The sequence below is a fragment of the Alosa sapidissima genome, chromosome 17, assembly GCF_018492685.1.
Source record: "Alosa sapidissima isolate fAloSap1 chromosome 17, fAloSap1.pri, whole genome shotgun sequence".
In the NCBI taxonomy this organism is placed as follows: domain Eukaryota; kingdom Metazoa; phylum Chordata; class Actinopteri; order Clupeiformes; family Clupeidae; genus Alosa; species Alosa sapidissima.
The window spans coordinates 5,646,967-5,665,174 of NC_055973.1; the positions used below are offsets into that span (position 1 = coordinate 5,646,967).

General features: G+C 48.2%; 1 protein-coding gene across 1 annotated transcript in view; it reads left to right on the forward strand.

Annotated features, from left to right (window-relative positions):
* The window catches only part of ncoa2 (nuclear receptor coactivator 2), a 48,418-nt gene that overhangs the window by 13,412 nt on the left and 16,798 nt on the right, over positions 1 to 18,208 (forward strand). Inside the window, 6 exon segments of the mRNA XM_042067434.1 lie at positions 8,457 to 8,646; positions 9,596 to 9,793; positions 11,669 to 11,905; positions 12,442 to 12,571; positions 14,020 to 14,179; positions 16,701 to 17,000. Coding sequence (XP_041923368.1) covers positions 8,457 to 8,646; positions 9,596 to 9,793; positions 11,669 to 11,905; positions 12,442 to 12,571; positions 14,020 to 14,179; positions 16,701 to 17,000 — 1,215 coding nt within the window.

Sequence of the window (18,208 nt, forward strand, 5' to 3'; positions counted from 1 at the left end):
TCGGGTCCACACACACACACACGGTTCTGAAACATCTCCGTGACATATAGAGCGTCAGAGTCCCAGAAGCCCAGGGTTTCCTCTCGAGACCATACACACACTACCGCTGCAAGGGCACACCAGGGCTGATTAATGTTGTTGATTATTAAATTATTAAATTAATTGGCAACTGCTTTGATTAATCGTCTACAAAAATAATCGTTAGTTGCACACATGCACACACACGCACACACACACACACTCAAACAAACAGTACAAAGATCTGTGAGACAACGAACCATACACACACACACACACACACACACACACACACACACACACGCACGCACACACGCACGCACGCACGCGCGCGCGCGCCGGCAACAATTCAGAAAGGTCTCGCTGAGGTCCAGAGCGTCAGTCAGTGAGAGTGGCATACCCACAGGGCGGCGAGTGCAGGCCACCACGTGATGGATGCCTCTGTGATGTGTTCCAGCCATGCCCTGTGGAGTTGGGACACATGTGCACATACTGAAGGGCTTCTCTGTGGCCTACTTCCAGATGCACTGGTGGGGACTTAGAGCAGCTGTGTAGACAACCAGATCGCCAACATATTGGTGTGAATAGTGGTGTGTGTGTGTGTGTGTGTGTGTGTGTAACACCACATCAATGTTCCCATTCCCACAGTACAGCACAGCAGGCTGTGTGAGCTTGCTTCTGCCCCTCCTTTCCCCCTCCCTCTCTTCACTCGTTTCTCTCTCTCTTTCTTTCTCTCTCTCTCTCTCTCTCTCTCTCTCTCTCTCTCTCTCTCTCTCTCTCTCTCTCTCTCTCTGCCCGGCTGCCTTAAGTGGAGCAGACATCAGATATATTATCAGCCCAATGGAGACTCAGATAGAGCCGGTGTAGTAACAGCAGGGAAATAAATGATTGGGCCCGTTGGCCAGAGAGCCAGAGAAGGAGAGAGAGAGAGAGAGAAAAGAGAGAAAGAAAAAGACGGGTGATGAGCAAGAAAGAGAGAGAGAAAGAGAGGTGGTGGGAGAGAGGGAGAATGAAGAGGGAGGTGCAAAGAGAGTGTGTGAGAGAGTGGAGGAGGGGAAAAAGCAGATTGCTGCTTGCTAATTCCATCATGTCAGTGTGCTAAACAGGAGCTGTGGGGGAAACAAGCTCCATTTGGGAATGGCTGTGACTTTATCTCAAAGGCAGGAGAGTGAAGGAGATGTAGGCAGATAGGTAAAAATACACACCGTTCTGGGAGAGGAACAGAAAGAGAGATGTGGAGGTAGAGAAGAGAGGGAGTACTGGACCTCATCTCTTGGATCCGTTGTCCACTCTGGATTTCAGTGACATACTAAAACCTGCAGGTTCAGCACCAAGCTCCTCAGACATTCTCCAGATGTTCCCTGCAGGAGCAGAGAGAGGGGTTAGGAAGCAGGAGGGAGAGAGGGAGAGAGAAGGTGAAGAAGTGAGGAAGAGTGGAGGGGGAGAGGGAGGAGAGGATTGTGGCGGTCTGGTCTGGTCTGGTGTGGTGTGGTTCTGGTGCCACCAGCTCTGCGTGTTGTCACTGCAGGCCTATGAAGCCATCCTGACCGGCTGAGTCAGAGCTGTCAAGACGTCACGACGGCAGACACATGGCTCACTTTTCTCACTCTCTCTCTTTCTCTCCCCTTTACTCACTCATTCTCTCCATCTCTCACTCACTCACTTTCTCCACCTTCTGGCTTTCTGTCTCTCTCTTTCTTCGTAGTCTCCTATTCTGTTTCTCTCTGCCTCACACACTCTCACTTCCATTTTCTATCGCTGTGTGTCTTGCAATGCCCCTGTATCTCTCCATCTCTCTCTCTCTCTCTCTCACTCCTTTTCTCAGCCTCACTCCCCTTCTCTCCTTACATATATCTCTGTGCATTCTATTAGCCTCCTGTCTTTTTTATCTGCCATCTTCCTTCTTTCTCCCCCTCCCCTCTCTCTCTCTCTCTCTCTCTCTCTCTCTCTCTCTCTCTCTCTCTCTCTATCAGTGTTAGGGGGGGAGGAGGCCCCTTGTAATCCCGTGTAAATCCTAGAGGGGTGATATTAGACTGATGTTCCGGTGATATCCGAGCGATAAGTCCAGAGTGCACTAGGCTGTGACGAGGCTTTAGCTGGGTGTGGGGATAGGGGAGCGGTCAAGAGACACCGAGAGAGAGGGGAGAGAGAGAGAGAGAGTAGTGGAATGGGGATAAGGGATGAAGTCGAGAGCCAAGGAAGCATAACCCTGCTGCCAGTCTGAGATAGTGTTGCAATGAAGATGTATGTACTGTAAAGACCGCCAGGCTGTAGATGGGTAGAGAGACGGAGGGAGTTGACATACTGCATCTTCACACCCAAATAGTTTGGCCTTTTACCCATATTTTCTGTTTATATTCCATGGCAAGGATGTGACATGAGCATATTGTTGTGTAAACACACACACACACAGACACACACACACGTGCGTGCACACTTGTTGAGGGAACATGCTGTAACAGAGGTAAAGGAAGCATTTCCATAGCAACCAACAGGCAGGCATGCGTGCGACTGAAGCCAGAGGAACGTCCCAAGCTCTTTGCCAGAGCATTGCACCTGAAGCGCTAGAGCGCCGACAGTATCCCATTGGAGCTCTTTACTGGAGTGCCGTTCCTGAGGCCACAATCACAGATCAGTCAGTGGCAAAGGGCTCCCATTATTTGGTAGGGTTTTTTGCCGGCTAGGACAGTGTTGACTTACTCCTATAAGTGTCCTACTTATAAGTTTGTGTTTGTCTATGTGCCTGAACTGCTCCACTGGCCCTAATTCCCTGTGGTGTGTTGGGATTCACATTAGCTACCTGTCACATGACAGAGACCATGAGGTCAAGAGGCTACACTGAATGGCCTTAATCTCCACTTGCCTAGATATCAGATATGGGTGGATAGTGCTGTTTGAACAGTTGAGTGTTCAGTTCAGTTCTTTATCTGATCTGAAAAAAAAACAAATCAGGTTTCATCACTGTACTCGTTTTCTTTTCATTAAAAAAAACCCCACCATATTCAATCTGTCTCATATGTGTGGAAAGAACATTCTAATCGGGTCACATAATTGTGTAAACACAGCCAAACAGCAAGGGAGAGGCAGTGTGTGATAGAGAGACTCACAGAGGAGAAAATGAACCATGTCAAGAAAGCGACAGAGACAGAGTGGTTGAGAGTGAAAGAAAGACCGCGAAGGAATGAGAAGACTTGGAGATGGACAGCAATGACGTTCAGTAAAAAGCGTCCGCAAAGCATGACTGCGAAGACTACCTGTGTTCTACCGTAGCGGACAGAAATAGAGATGTTAAGGAATGCAATGGCTAGTCCCCAGAGCAGGTGAGCTTTGGTGTGAGGAGGAGGAGGAGGAGGAAGAGGTGCGGGCAGTGGCGAGGGTGGGATGGGTGGGTCATGTGAGCTAGTTGTAGCTGCCGCTGCTCAGGCTAGGCCTAATTGCATCAGAAAGGCACTCGTTTCCTCTCCTCACAGTTGGATAGTGATGAAAGCACACTTTAAATGGGTTAAACAATATGGCATTCATTAGTGTCATTTTAATGGCAGGCCAGGGCTCGGCCAAAGAAAACCAGCCCAGATGCATACATCTTTCTCTCCCTCTCTTTCTTTCTTTCTTTCTTTCTTTCCTCCTTCTCTTCCCTACGTTCTCTCCTTCTCTCTTTTGCTCCTTCTGGGCCTCGTTCTCTCCATCTTTTCTCTTTCTCTCCCTCTGCCTCACACTTTCATCTTGTTTTCCTTCTCCTTTTCTGTTCCTTTTTTTCTGTCTCTTCCCTTTCTCTCTTTCTTTCTCCTTGTCTGCGTCTATCTCTCCCTTACCTCTTTCCTCTCTGTCTCCTCCCTTTCTCATTTCCCATCTATTTTCCTCCTTTCACTCCTCTTTTCACTCTCCCTGTCCATCTCTCCCTCTCTCTCCCTCTCTCTCCCTCTCTCTCTCCTGTCTGGCTCTGGCTTCTCTGAGGAGTGGGCTAGTGGGAGCTGTGCAGGAAGTCATGACTTCATTAAGGCTCTTGCCAGCCTCATGTTTCCATCATCGTCGTCCTTCCACTTTATTGGTAATATTTGGAGTTGGCATGCCACCCCCCCCCCCCCCCCCCCACACACACACACACACACACACACACACACACACTCCCCCTCCTTCCTTACACACACACACAACCTCTCCCCTGTGCCCTCTCTCCCCCTCTCTCTTTTCTACATCTCTTTATTTCTCTCTCTCTCTCTCCCTCCCTCCCTCCTGCTCTCTCTTCCTTCCTCGGTCACCCTCTCTCTGTTTTTAATAGATGAATTATTGATGGCTTTTGCAGAGCTGAATAGGAAATCAGAGCAGAGCTGTTTGACTGCCAACCTGGCCCTGCTGCTACTTGTGTGTGTGTGTGTGTGTGTGTGTGTGTGCGGTGAAGTTGTTTATGTGCGGTGAGCACGTGTTAATGCAGTTGGTGTGCGAGAAGCATGCAGGCCAGCTGTGTGCGCATACATGATGGTTAGTGACTGTGTGTGTACTTTTGTGTGTGTGTGTGTGTGTGTGTGTGTGTGTGTGTAAACAGCAGGGTGTGCCTCGAACCACAGGGGTTTGTCTAATCAGCACCTCCTCTCATTCCTGGAATCACCTACCTCTCCCCCTAACCACCGTTTGACATACCTGATACACACACACAAGCACACGCACACGCCACACACACACACACACACACACACACACACACGTGCGCGCGCACACACTCAGCTGTTGTGTGACATGGACATAGATTTGACTTGAAACACACACCTGTGATTCTGCAGCTCTCCCTGTCCTACATCACATGCACAACCTCCAGCAGATGTGTGTGTGTGTGTGTGTGTGTGTGTGTGTGTATGTGCTGTAATTGGCTTGATGAGGCCGGCTGGCTGTGAGAGACTCGTGATTGTGTTCAGTAAATGGTGCACTCTCTGCCTCGCTGGCCTTACAGGGAGAAATGGCTAAACAAACACAAGACGCACACCGAGCGGGGAAATGAACTGTGACCGCTCATGTAAACACACACACATACACACACACACATGCGCAGACACACACGCACACATACATACAGTACATACATACATGCATACCTATATACACACAAGCGTACAAACACACAACGCACACCGAGCGGGGAAGTTAACTGTCACCACTCATGTAAACGCACATACACACACGCACACACACACACACACACACTCTCACACACACACATATGCAGATACACAGCTCCGCTCAGACATGCTTGCATGCACGTCCAGACTGAGGGAAATGTACACAGACCTGTGTAAGCAGACACAAATGCCCCCTGCAGGCATGCGCAGACACACACACACACACACACACACACACACACACACACACACACACACACACACACACACACACACAGTGAGTGTCTCTCTCCCCTCATGCCTCTCAGCAGTGAAGAGCTGTAGCTCCATAGAGAGGACTAGAGCAGACACAGGCTGGGGTGGATGCGGACCTGAACTGGCCCACTGTCCGCCCCAGTGCCAGCTGTGGGGTGGCAGGAGGAAGTAAGCCAGAGGCAGGGCTGGACTGGATGGGGTCCACCCCCCACCCCCCCCCCAATGGAGGTCAATGGAGAGCGAAAGAAAGAAGTAAAGTCCGTCTGTCCGTCCGTCCGTCCGTCTGTGAGTGAATGAGTGAATAAGCCAAGTGAGAGAAATACGAGATTGAGGCATTTAGTGAGCATAGAGCAAGACGGTGAGAAATGGAGAAAGACACTGACTGACTGGGGCTGTAGATAATCAACAGCTTGTCTCCATGGCAAAGGGCAGAAAGAGAGAGAGGCACGGAGGGAGGGAGGGAGTGAGGAAGGGAGGGGAGGGGTAGAGAGAGAGAGAGAGAGAGGGAGTTGGGGACAGCCAGCCAGTTAGTCCAAGTGTTCTGGATCCTTCCACCATGAGTGACCTCATTAGGCTTCCTCTCTCTTTTCTCTCTCTCTCTGTTTTGGTCTCTTTCTCCCTCTCATTCTCTCACTCTCTCTGCACACACCCTGTCTTTCAGTGGCACTTCCTCACAGCGCGACAAAACCAGACCAGTTCAAAGCAGGCTAGGAAGACCACCAGTGGACAAGCCTGTGTGTGTGTGTGTGTGTGTGTGTGTGTGTGTGTGTGTGTGTGTGTACACACACAGTGTACAGAGACGTTGGTCAGGCCATGTTCTGTCCGGAAGCAATGCCTGTTTCTACAGTAAGGATTATCTAGCATACACACTCCTCCAAGGCCACTCGTTAGCGAGTACTTCTGTGCATACTCGCTAACGAGTCGTTAAGGGCTCTCTGTGTGTGTGTCACACTGGTCTGTCCATGGTGGGTGAGTGTGTGTGTGTTAATGTGATGAGAGCTAGAAGCCAGCTCTCCGGCGTGCTGTGAGGAGAAAACGTCCCATTTAGAATGTGCTCATGAATGTTGCATGGCGCCATGCTGTTGAGTTTCGTTTGCGAGGAGCCCGACATGCGAGTTAATAGAGACGTCTGTCGCTCTGCCCCCTGCTGTCCGTTTAGCGGAACAGACTTCTCCATATGCTCCCAGCTCTCTTGCTCTCTGTCTCTTTTCAAAGTAAAACACACATAGACACACACACACACACACACGATCACTTTCTGTGTTTGTCAAACTAAAAGGCATACACGCATTCACAGTCTCAATCTCTCTCTGTCTTCCCAACATACGCACACACTCATTTATCACCACCTCTCCCTCCATCTCGCTCGAGTCTCTCTCCTTCTCGTCTGTCTCTCATTAGAATGTATACACACTGCAGTAAATGTTTGCTTGCGGTGTGGTAGCGTAGCGGCAGTGCATTATAAAGCCATTTAGATTAGCTTTGGTGTTGTTTTGATGCTGCTGAGTCCGATTGCTCTCCTTACTTGCATTGCGCATTCTTTTTGGATAAATGCACAGTTGTGTGTGTTTGTTTATGTGTTATCTCTTTAGAGGCTATCTTTATCAACCCTAGCATAAGATCACAGAAGAAGAGGTTTTGCTAGAATATCAGTGGCTCGAAGCAAAGTCCACATTTTTTTTGTTCCTCCATTAGATAAACAGGAAAAACCAAACAAGAAACCCCCTGCTGTTTTCAGTCCCAGCTTGTTAAGTGTGTGTGTGTGTGTATGTGTGTGCGTCTGTGATCGCATGTGTTTGGATTTTGGAGACACTCCACCAGTGGCTGAGCGCAGTATAAGCACACACCGTTAAAAATGCATGCTGTGCATGAAAGTCAGGCGGACGCCCAACCTTGTAGCATGTGTTCCACTAATGGAGGTGTGTGTGTGTGTATGGAGTCCTGCAGCTGATCTGTGGCGAAGGGTACAAGCATTTGGATAACCTGTTTTAACATGACGTTATGCCTGCCCCAGATTCACAGACTCGCCACATAGTGTGTCAGCGCTCACTATCCCTCTCCTCACACTCACACACCTCATCTACTGTATCTCATATTATGGATATGGTGATGGCTCTTGGCAGACGCAGTGTACAATAACAATAAACATTATTCAATGTAGTCATATTGCCTACATAAAAAATACTGATTATAAGTAAAAGACTAAATAATTATGACAGAATGATAGCAATAGCAAATGGTCATAACAATAGCCATAAACATAAGCAAACATGTATACAAACATGCTTGTTGAACTGTCAGTAGAACGAAGAGCACTAGGTCAATTATTCCACCAACAAGGAATAACAGATGGAAAAAGTCTTGACTGTGACCTCTTGGTGTTGAATTCTGGAGTTGAAGAATAACTAACGGAGGAGTTGCATTGGTTTCTTTGGCTGTTTAAAGACCAGACATGTCGCTGCATTTTGAATCATCTGCAGTGGTCTCACTACACAAGCCGTTAGGCCAGCTAACAGTGCATTGCAGTAGTCCAGTTTGGAAAGAACCATGGCCTGCACAAGACTTTGTGTGCCATATTGTGTAAGACAAGTTCTGATCGTCCAAATATTGCACAGTATGACATGACTTTGTGACTGAGGTTAGATGCTCGTAGATGTTTAATTGAATTTACGTGAGGGTCACAGAACAGGAGCGAAGTTCAATGCTGATCCATACGTCCATCTCTCAATGCCTTTGAAAACCTTTGTTCCTCACACGGAGTCCCCACACTGGACACACACTCTGCATTCAGTAGTTCCCCTGCTGTAGTGGAAGGTAGTGGAAGGTAGTGGTAGACCCCTCTGACCAAAGCAGCAGCTGTGTTGAGTGCAACCGCCTGCCTCCTCCTCACGCTATTTAGTGACCTTTAGTGGGACCTGTGGTGAAGAGTGAGAAAATGCTCCGATGGATCACACTATGAAATGGTCAAGAGTCACACTCTCAGGAAATGACAAATCAAGTTGTTTATCTTTATCTTTTCTCTCCCTGTGTGTGTGTGTGTGTGTGTGTGCGTGCGTTTGCGCGCATATACAGTCGAGTGAGCTGGATGACATCCTGGATGACCTGCAGAACAGCCAGTTCGGCGAGAACCGGCCCGGCTCGGTGCCGGCCACCATGGACAAGCAGTCCATCATCAACGACATCCTGCAGATGAGCCAGGACGCCGGCGCCGCCATGGGCCCCAACCAGCAGCCCAAGGCCTTCCCCCCCATGGGACCAGCCAGTGAGTGGCCAATTGTGTGTGTGTGTGTGTGTCTGTGTTTGTGTGTGCGCGTATGTGTAGAATGTGTACAGTGGAGGTACCGGAGGTACAGGAGTTGATAACGCACTCACATACACACTCACTCACATCTATACACTAACACAGAAAACACTGATACACACTTCTGTGCATGGAAGAGCTCATATGTTGCACAGTTTGCATGTTATGTGCCCACTCTGCACTTTTTAGAGGATGAGACTCTTACGCAGACTTTTACACTTGTTCAACCTGTACCACACACACCCACAAACGCATGTACGCCCACTCACACATACCTAGTGAAATGAGATTAGATATCCCCTGCCACACCCTCTGTGTGTGTGTGTGTGTGTGTGTGTGTGTGTGTTGCATAATGCTCTGGTAATAGAACAGCTTTGCTTGGGGCATGAGTGGAGCTGACGGCCTAATCCAGCTCGTGCTCCTCGTGGGAGATGTTTGTGTGCTTGCTTGTTTGTTTGTTTGTCAACACACCAAAACCACATGCGTGATCGTGGTACATCGTCCCAGTGCCTAAGTCAAAACACAAGATTGGACGGTAATGCAGGGCAAGGCAGGGGCCAGGAAATTAAAGTATTCACTTGTAGTAGTGTTTTTAAATGTATTAATTATTAATTGTAAACCATTGTGACCAAACTTCCTCCTTTGGACCATTACATATGTTAATAATTGCACAGTAGCCCACCACATAAAGAATATTCCAAATATCAATCAGCCATTATTACCTATCAGTCAAAACATAATGAAATCATTGTTATTACAACAAAATGGATAATCGAGAGATTGTAGCACAACACAATCTAAATATAACCTCTCATTTTCTCCCTCCCCCCCCCCCAGATTCCCCTCTGCATTGATAAAGTAGTTTTATTATAAGATATCTTATCTTCTGTCCCTCCCGTCTCCGCTGCAGACTTTGGTGGCCCCAGGCCGGGTCAGGGAGGGAGAGCTCCCCCAGCCAGAAGCATGTCCCTAGACATGACCATGGCCGCCAAGGCCTCCCCCGGTCAGTTCCCCCTCATGAGGAACAGCAGCCCATACATGATGCAGCAGCAGCAGCAGCAGCAGCAGCAAGGCATAATGGGAAATCACAGGGTCATGGTCAACCCAGGTGAGTCTCTCTGGCCCTTTCCCATGACACACACTCACACACACTCCCTCGGGTATGGCTTGTGTCTCTTCGTGCGTGTACTTTTCTGACAGTTACTGATGATGTAAGGACGTAAGTGTTCAGGGGGTGAGGAGTGCGAATGCATCATAGAACCAAAAACCACCTGTATGTAGTGCACCCTTTTAAGTGTACACTTTGAATCTTTACCACAAGGTGAGTGCACTTCATAGATGTAAGAATGGGATTGCAAGTAGGAGAGACATTAACAGGTGGTAATAAGGGGCTATGGGAAGGACTGTCAGTAGGAGATTAAATGGGGGTAGCTGCATTAACCCTGCCCTCAGGATTAAGTGCACTTTTCAGTTGAACTAAGATGATGAGTGTAATTGTGTAGTCTGTATTGCACAAGTGTCTGAATTGGTGGTGTTCCATAAAGTCATCATAAAAGTCTTTTTATTTTTGGAAACAATGCTTTGGCATACACATCCAGTCTGGTAGATCAAGACCCTCTGAGACAGCAGGGGTTCTAGAGAAATGAATTCCATTGAAGTGGTGATGTTTGAGGTGCTGTTAGTCAACAAGGTGTGGAAACGAGTGGCGTGCGTTGGCACAGTCGCTCTCATTCTAATGCTTCATTCTAATGAAAGAAATCACACCTGGGTAGAAGGTGAAGCTCGGCTGGAATGTGGAAAAGTGCCGAGGTGGCTTATGTTCCCCTCACGGTCTGGGGCCCTCTGTCTCACCCTCCACCCACCAGTGGAAAGCACTTCCCTCACACGTGGTCAGAGACTGAACCGCTGATTTCTCAGCCTCTTGTGTCTGGTGTTGTCTTCAGACAGAAGGAAGAGATGACCAAAACATGTTACGTCATATGAATGCCAGACATTGGCCGTTGGTAGCGTTGGTCTTGTTATTGAAGAGCTAACCACTCCTTTGACGAAGCGGGCTCTCATTCTGAGTGTGCACCTGCCTGTGTTTCCATGTGTATGTGAGCGAGAGAGAGAGAGAGAGAGAGAGAGAGAGAGAGAGAGAGAGAGAGAGAGAGTGGTGTGTGTGTGAGTGAGTGAGTGCGTGCGCGAGACAGAGTGAGAGAGAGATAGAGTGCTTGTGTGTATAAGTGCTTGCTTGTTTGTAAACACCTGTAAGTCATGTTTGTAAGTGTGTGTGTGTATGTATGTGCGCAATGTGGTGGCTGTGCATTGTGCGACTGCACAGATGAGTCACATTTCTCGAGAAGGAAACTGGCCGTCATTCAAAGACTTTGTGAGAGTGTGTGGCTTTGGGGGGCCTCTAGCACTTCCACATGTTTTCTTCATTTATTGCAATGACTAAGAGCTCTTTATTTTCCCTCATGGTTGAACATAAGGATGTCCATCATGCCTTCGATCAAGTCAGTTTCTCTAACATCATAATTTAAACGACTAGGTCTTAATAGAAGGAAAAGGGGTTTGTCTGCCTGACAGGTGTGCTTAGGATGTCAAGGAGTTGCTCAAATGCCTAACAGATGGCATCAAATCAATTGCAGTTCCACTATCCACCATCAGTCATACAGAAACCACCAAACAGACAGGAAATAATCTGAAATATCTTTATTGGTAAAGGTGTGTGTGTGTGTGTGTGTTTGGCGGGGGGGGGGGGGGGATTGCTGGGCTTTTCTGGTAGTACTATGGTGTCATTAACTTGGTGCCTTAAGCATAGATTTTGAGCTCTCTATTTATCCATGGTGAAAAGAGAGCCGAATTCAGAGAAGCTTTTATTTATTTATTTATTTATTTAGTTGTTTATTTGTTTGTTTGTTTATTTCTATGTTTAGGATTGTTAAAACATGTTCTATGGTGGCTAGATTATGATGTATTTTCTCTCTCCCCGCCTCAGGAGTGATGGGGGCCAACAGTCCCCGTGGGGCCGGCCTGCAACAGGAGGCCTGGGGCCCCCATGGCCCTGCGGTCAGCAGCTCGGCCCCGACCCCTGCCTCCGTGGCCCAGGGCCTCCAGCAGGGGGCGCTGCACGGACGCATGGTGGCCAACGCGGCGGGCCCCGGGGGGCCCATGAGGCCCAACAGCCAGCCGGGACCCAGACAGATGCTGCAGCAGCCCCAGATGATGCCCGGGGGTGAGGCTCATCATCAGCTGCTCCGCGCTGCTCGTAATGCCACCTCTATCTCGGCCCCTCGGCCCTCCTCCTCCTCCTCCTCCTCCTCCTGCCTTCAGTCCTGTCTGGACTGGTCTTTGTGTGTCCTCCATACCTCTACAGACACCCATTCTCCATCCGTCCTAGTCTGCTCCACACTACTCTTTTCTTGTCCCCTGTATCTCCCTCTCTTTTCTCTCTCTCTCTCTCTCTCTCTCTCTCTCTCTCTCTCTCTCTCGCTCTATCCGGCTCGGCTCCGTTCAGTCTGTTGTTTCTTTCTCTTGTCTCTCTTCTCTGTTTTCCCTCCATCAGTTTAGACCATGCCTGTTTTCTTCTCTTCTCTTCCATCAATCTGTCTCTGTCGGTCTCTCATTGTTTCTTCTCTTCCCTCTCTTCTCTGTCTGCCTGACATACAGTAGTTAATAGTCCTGTGCAATTAGGACTCAAGTGTTATAAGCAGGTGTGTTTACAGAGCGCTCTTGTAAACTGTTTGTTTGTTTGTTTGTTTGTTTGTGCAGGACAAGCAAACATGGATATGGGCATGGTGGCGCACCAATTCTCCCAGCAGCAGGTGCCACCCAATCAGACGGCCCCCTGGCCAGACAGCATGCTGCCCATAGACCAGGTGCCCTTTGCCAACCAGAACAGGTGAGTGGAACTGCTGGCTGGAGAACCTTAAAGCACCGAGGGCTCATCGGCAGCATCAAAGAGAGATGCCTGCCACTCGTGCATCTGGGAATTGTTTGAATGGCATGAATAACTTGATGCCAATCAGCAGAACTACATATACATATACAAGTCTGATAAGAGGAGAGGAGATGGAGATGGTTACGGAGTACAAATATCTCAGTCTAGCCTAGACATCTAGACTCACCCTAGCGGCAGCAAACTACATTTACTTCCAGGGCTAGTCTAGCAACTCTCTGTTGGCTTGTGAGCTCGAAAAATTAAACTTCTATCAGGCCAATCAAATTGTGTATATCGAGTAATTGAGTAATTGAGTCGTTGATTGAGGCGGGCTTAACATAATGATTGATGGCAGAGTTGCAACAGTTTGGTATGAATTCCCTGCTACTTGAAAACAAAGAAGATGGATGTTGCTGTTGGCGAAAGAGTTAAGCTTTTTTTAACTTGGCAAAAGTTTGAACTAGCCCACTAGCTCCACTGGTGGGAAAACGCATGGGACTCATAGCGTCCCATGTCCTATTGCGTGCAGAGGGAATTTAAAAGACAACCGATTATCCCGCCCCTCGGACTGAGCACTGCGAACGGTGAGTGCCCACATTTTAATGTGGGTCTGGCTCGTCAGGCTAATCTCAGTCTTCTCATTGACCATAAATGATCCTGGGATCAGTGTGTTGATGCTGTTTTTGAAAAAAGGGCAAACAATGTTTGTATTTTCTTAGGAAATGTAATTATTTTAATGTTGATAACAAAATGTTGACTCTTTTTTTTACAAGTCCTTTATCGAGAGTATTCTCTCCTATTGTATTGTATGCTGGTATGGACACTCATCACACATAGGAACAAATTGGGGAAGATTGTTAAAACCTTTGGAAAAATTATTGGTAAGCAACAGGTAGACCTGTACCAACTATATCTGACCAGATTGGCACAGAAGGCAGACAAAGTTTGCATGGATACAACCCATCCACTTTCAGCGGAGTTCAAACCGCTTCCTTCTGGTCGTACATATAGATACCCTAACGTCAGAACCAACCGAGCAAAAAACTCATTAATTCCCATGGCAATAACCCAATTAAATAAGATGTGGGGAGGGGTATGGCAGGAGGAATATATGTGAAGTACTGTGCAGTAGTTTTAGTTTTATTTATTTATGACATTAGGCCTTTTAGGGAAGTGCAATATACTCCTTTTTACTGTATTCTATTTATTGATGTGTGTATGTTATGTGCTAGATAAATAGTGCTGTAGATGTCTGGTTCAATGTTTGTGTTGTGGATTATGTGTTGACATGCCTGTACTGTACAACAAATTGCCTCTCGAGGACATTAAAGTTTTCTAAGTCTCTGTTTTTGTGTGTGGTTGTGTGGTTGTGTGTGTGTGTGTGTGTGTGCGCGTGTGTGGGTGTGTAGGTCGGTGTATGGTGCCCAGGAGGATGTGCTGTGTGCGCCCCCTAGTGATGGCCCCACTGACGAGGGGGCCCTGCTCAGTCAGCTCTACAGTGTGCTCAAGGACGCCGACTGCCTGGACGAGATCGACAAGGCCCTCGGCATCCCCGCACTGGTGGGACAGGTGAGTGTATCCACCCAGTCTGCCCTTGCTTGCTGTCTCTCTTTATTTCTCTCTCTCTCGCTCGCTCTCTCTTTATTTCTCTCTCTCTTTATTTCCCTCTCTATATGTATGTGTTTATCTCTCTCTTTCTTTCTGTATTGGCATCACCACAACCTTGTGCAGTATTGGCAAAGTATTTGGATTGGAAGGTGGACACTGTATGCACAATATCTCTCTCTCTCTCTCTCTCTCTCTCTCTCTCTCTCTCTCTCTCTCTCTCTCTCTCTCTCAATTCTCTTTCTGTCTTCTGTCTTTCTAGCTCTTTCATCTTGGATTCCCTACAAGTTTGTCTCCCATATCACCGTCTGGTTGTCCTTTTTTCCTTCATGTCACTACCCCCCACCCCTCCCCCATTCTTCCTCTCTTCCTGTCTCTATCTCTTTAAGTTTCTGTTCTCACTCTGCATTCAGTTCAGCACTATTTGAAAGTGCTTCATTGGCATGACAACAAAATTTTTTTATTACCAAAGCATTGCGCATTCACTCTCTCTCCCTCTTCTCCTCGCGCTCTCTCTCTCTCTCTCTCTCTCTCTCTCTCGCTCTCTCTCTCTCTCTCTCTCTCCTCTCGCGCATCCTCTCTCTCTCTCTCTCTCTCTCTCTCTCTATCGCGCTCTCTCTCTCTCTCTCTCCCTCTCCCTCTCCCTCTGCCTCTCTCATGCGTATACAGTGATGGCCAAATTAAAATTTCAAACAAGCTTCATTGGCGTAGCTGCACAACATTCTGTGTGCATGTGAAAATGATGCGAGGCGTGCAAATAAATGACCGGTAATGTGTACAGTTGTACGACTCGTCGTCTTTCTCCTCACACACAGACACAGCCAGTGTGGTGTGTGTGTGTGTGTCCTCTTCCTCTCCTCCTCTCTCCGTTCTCTTTCTCTTCTCACCTCCGCGTCTGTCTTCCACTTGTCTCGTTCTGTCCATCCTTCCTCCCTCTGTTTTGCTCTTACTTCTTGATCTGTCGAGTCTCTATCTGACCTACTGATTGCTGCTCTTTCTTTTTCCTACCTCTCTCTCTTTCTCTCTCTCACTCTCTCTCTCTCTCTCTCTCTCTCTCTCTCTCTCTCTCTCTCTCTCTCTCTGTATGTTTTTCTTTCTCAGACTTTCTCTATGTGAAGTGCTGACCACTACCGTGTTGCATTTTACTCCCATTATCTCCCCTTCTTTCACTCTGTCTTTCTCTTCTCTCCTCCTCTTCTCTTTCTCTGTCTTTCTCTTCCCTCCTCTTCTCTTTCTCTGTCTTTCTCTTCCCTCCTCCTCTTCTCTTTCTCTGTCTTTCTCTTCCCTCCTCCTCTCCCTTTCTCTCTCTTTGACAAGGCTGATCTCTCCCTCTCTTTCTTGCTCTTATTTCCTCTGTCCTCCTCTCTCTCTCTCTCTCTCTCTCTCTCTCTCTCTCTCTCTCTCTCTGTGTTTGTCTACCCCATCCCCTGACTCTTTGCCACCTGTGTGTGTGTGTGTGTGTGCACATGCGCGCGTGTGTGTGTGTGATTGATTGTGTGTGTGTGTGCGCATGCGTGTGTGTGTGTGTGATTGTGTATGATTGTGGTGTGTGTGTGATTGTGTGTGTGTATGATTGTGTGTGTATGATTGTGTGTGTATGATTGTGTGTGTGTGTGTGTGCACATGCGCGTGTGTGTGTGTGTATGATTGTGTGTGTGTGATTGATTGTGATGTGTGTGTGTATGATTGTGTGTGTATGATTGTGTGTGTGTGTGTGTGCGCATGCGTGTGTGTGTGTGTGATTGTGTATGATTGTGTGTGTATGATTGTGTGTGTGTGTGTGTGTGTGCGCATGCGTGTGTGTGTGAGAGGGTCTGGCAGAGCGGCCTTACGTAATGACTTGCATAACGGCTCATAGCGGCGCCTGCTGAGCGGGAGCCCTGGGGCGGTGGCCAGCACAAGCACTAGCACAAGCACAACACAAGCGCCGCAGCCGCCACCACAGCCACCGCACTACTGTGCTCGTCCCTCACTACAGCACAGGGCCGCGCTGCAGCTCACACACACACACAAAGTCAAGCCCGTAATTACTCATACCCATGACAGATTTTGATTTCTTACGGTTTCGTTTTTGACCAAGAAAACACATGTATTTTTTTTATTTTTTTTGTTCATGTATATCTCTCGCACATTCGCAGCCACTGTGGACTTCTGTTTGTCTGTCTTGAGGGATGTTCCGTAACATGGCTGTTTGTGGGGTATAGAGGGCGGCTGAGTGGAGGGAATAGAGGGAGAATTATGATGGTATTAATTACACGGCCAGTGTATGTATACATAAGGTACAGAGTGCCTTAGGATTTCTGGTTGCAGTAACATACCGTGTGTGTACATGCCTGTGTGCACCTTTTTGTGTGCTGGTTTCCTACTGTGTGTATGGGTATACGCATGCTCTAATGTCTGTTCATGTGCATGCATACACATTATAATGTGTTTGTGTGTGTGTGTGTGACTTATGTGTGTGTTTGTGGGTTTTCTTGTCCATCAGAGTCAGCCTCTGGAACAGGAGCAGTTCCCTGGTCAGGACCCGAGCCTGCTGCTGGACCAGAAGCTGCCGGTTTACCCTCCCCAGCAGTACGGCCCTCCCCCCGGCCACATGGCTCAGGGCGGCTACGGGCCGCTGCAGGACCCCGCGGCGGCCGGCTTTCACGGCATGCCGGTGCAGATGGGTCAGCGGCCCGGCTACCCTATCCAGCTACGCATGCAGCGGCCGGGGCTGAGGCCGCCCGGCGTCGTGCCCAACCAGCCCATACGCCTGCAGCTGCAGCACCGACTACAGGCCCAGCAGGTACACACACACACACACAGCCCAACACGCTCCGCCTGCAGCTCCAGCACTGACTACAGGCCCAGCAGGTACACACACACACACACACACACACACACACACACACACACACACACACAGCCCAACAAGCTCTACCTGCAGCTGCAGCACCGATTACAGACCCAGCAGGTGCAAACACACACACACACACACACACACACACACACACACACACACACACACACACACACACACACACACACCAATACTAACACTGCGCCTGCAACTGTAGCACCACCCAGTTGCAGATGGACGCACGCGCACACACACACACACACACGCGCGCAAACATAGATAAGACATATATACGGTATGCATACTTACACCTACATTCATACAAATATGTATGAACATACACTTAGAGATATTAGCTCTTGCACACTAGCACATGCTTGCATACATACATGCTAAGATATGCCCAACCCAGAGAGGACACACACATGCATGAAAGCTTTTGTTATGAACTGTTGTCCTAAAGATACACAGAAGGCCCCAGTAATCTCTCCTGAAGTAACAACATTGATTTAGAATATAGATCTGTATACGTTTATGAGCTTCTCAAGAAGAGACCAAATCATAATCAAATAAAAGTCTACAGTGAACATTTGTAAGGTGTTGCAAGTCATAGTCCAGCAGTTAGTAGGTGCTGATTATAAAACTGTGAAAAGCAGACTGTCCACCAACCACAAGTGACCACAATGTTGCTTCATGTGTTTTGAAAAGGGAAAGGAAAAAGACAAGTCTTTATTACATGATAACATGAGAATGTGAAACCTGAAACTTGCCCTGTGCACCCCCCCCCCCCATATATTTTACACACACACACACTCTCTCTCTTTCTTTATCTCTCTCTCTCAGAGGCCTTGGTACTTTGATAAATATTGTTTTATTTTCGCTGCCTCCGGGGGGTCTGGTTCTGCGTCAAATCCCACGGCTGCTCAGCAGCCGCCCGACCCCTCTGTATGTCTCTCTCTCTCTATCTCTCTCTCTCTCTCTATCTCTCCCTCTCTCTCTCTCTCTCTCTCTCTCTCTCTCTCTCTCTCTCTCTGCCATACACACCAGCACCGCTTGTCTCTCCTCTCTCATTCTTCACCACAGCCTGTTCACACTACTCACAGCTGATCCACCCATGGCTTAGATTATGACATCGCTGCCTCGCCTCGCCTCGC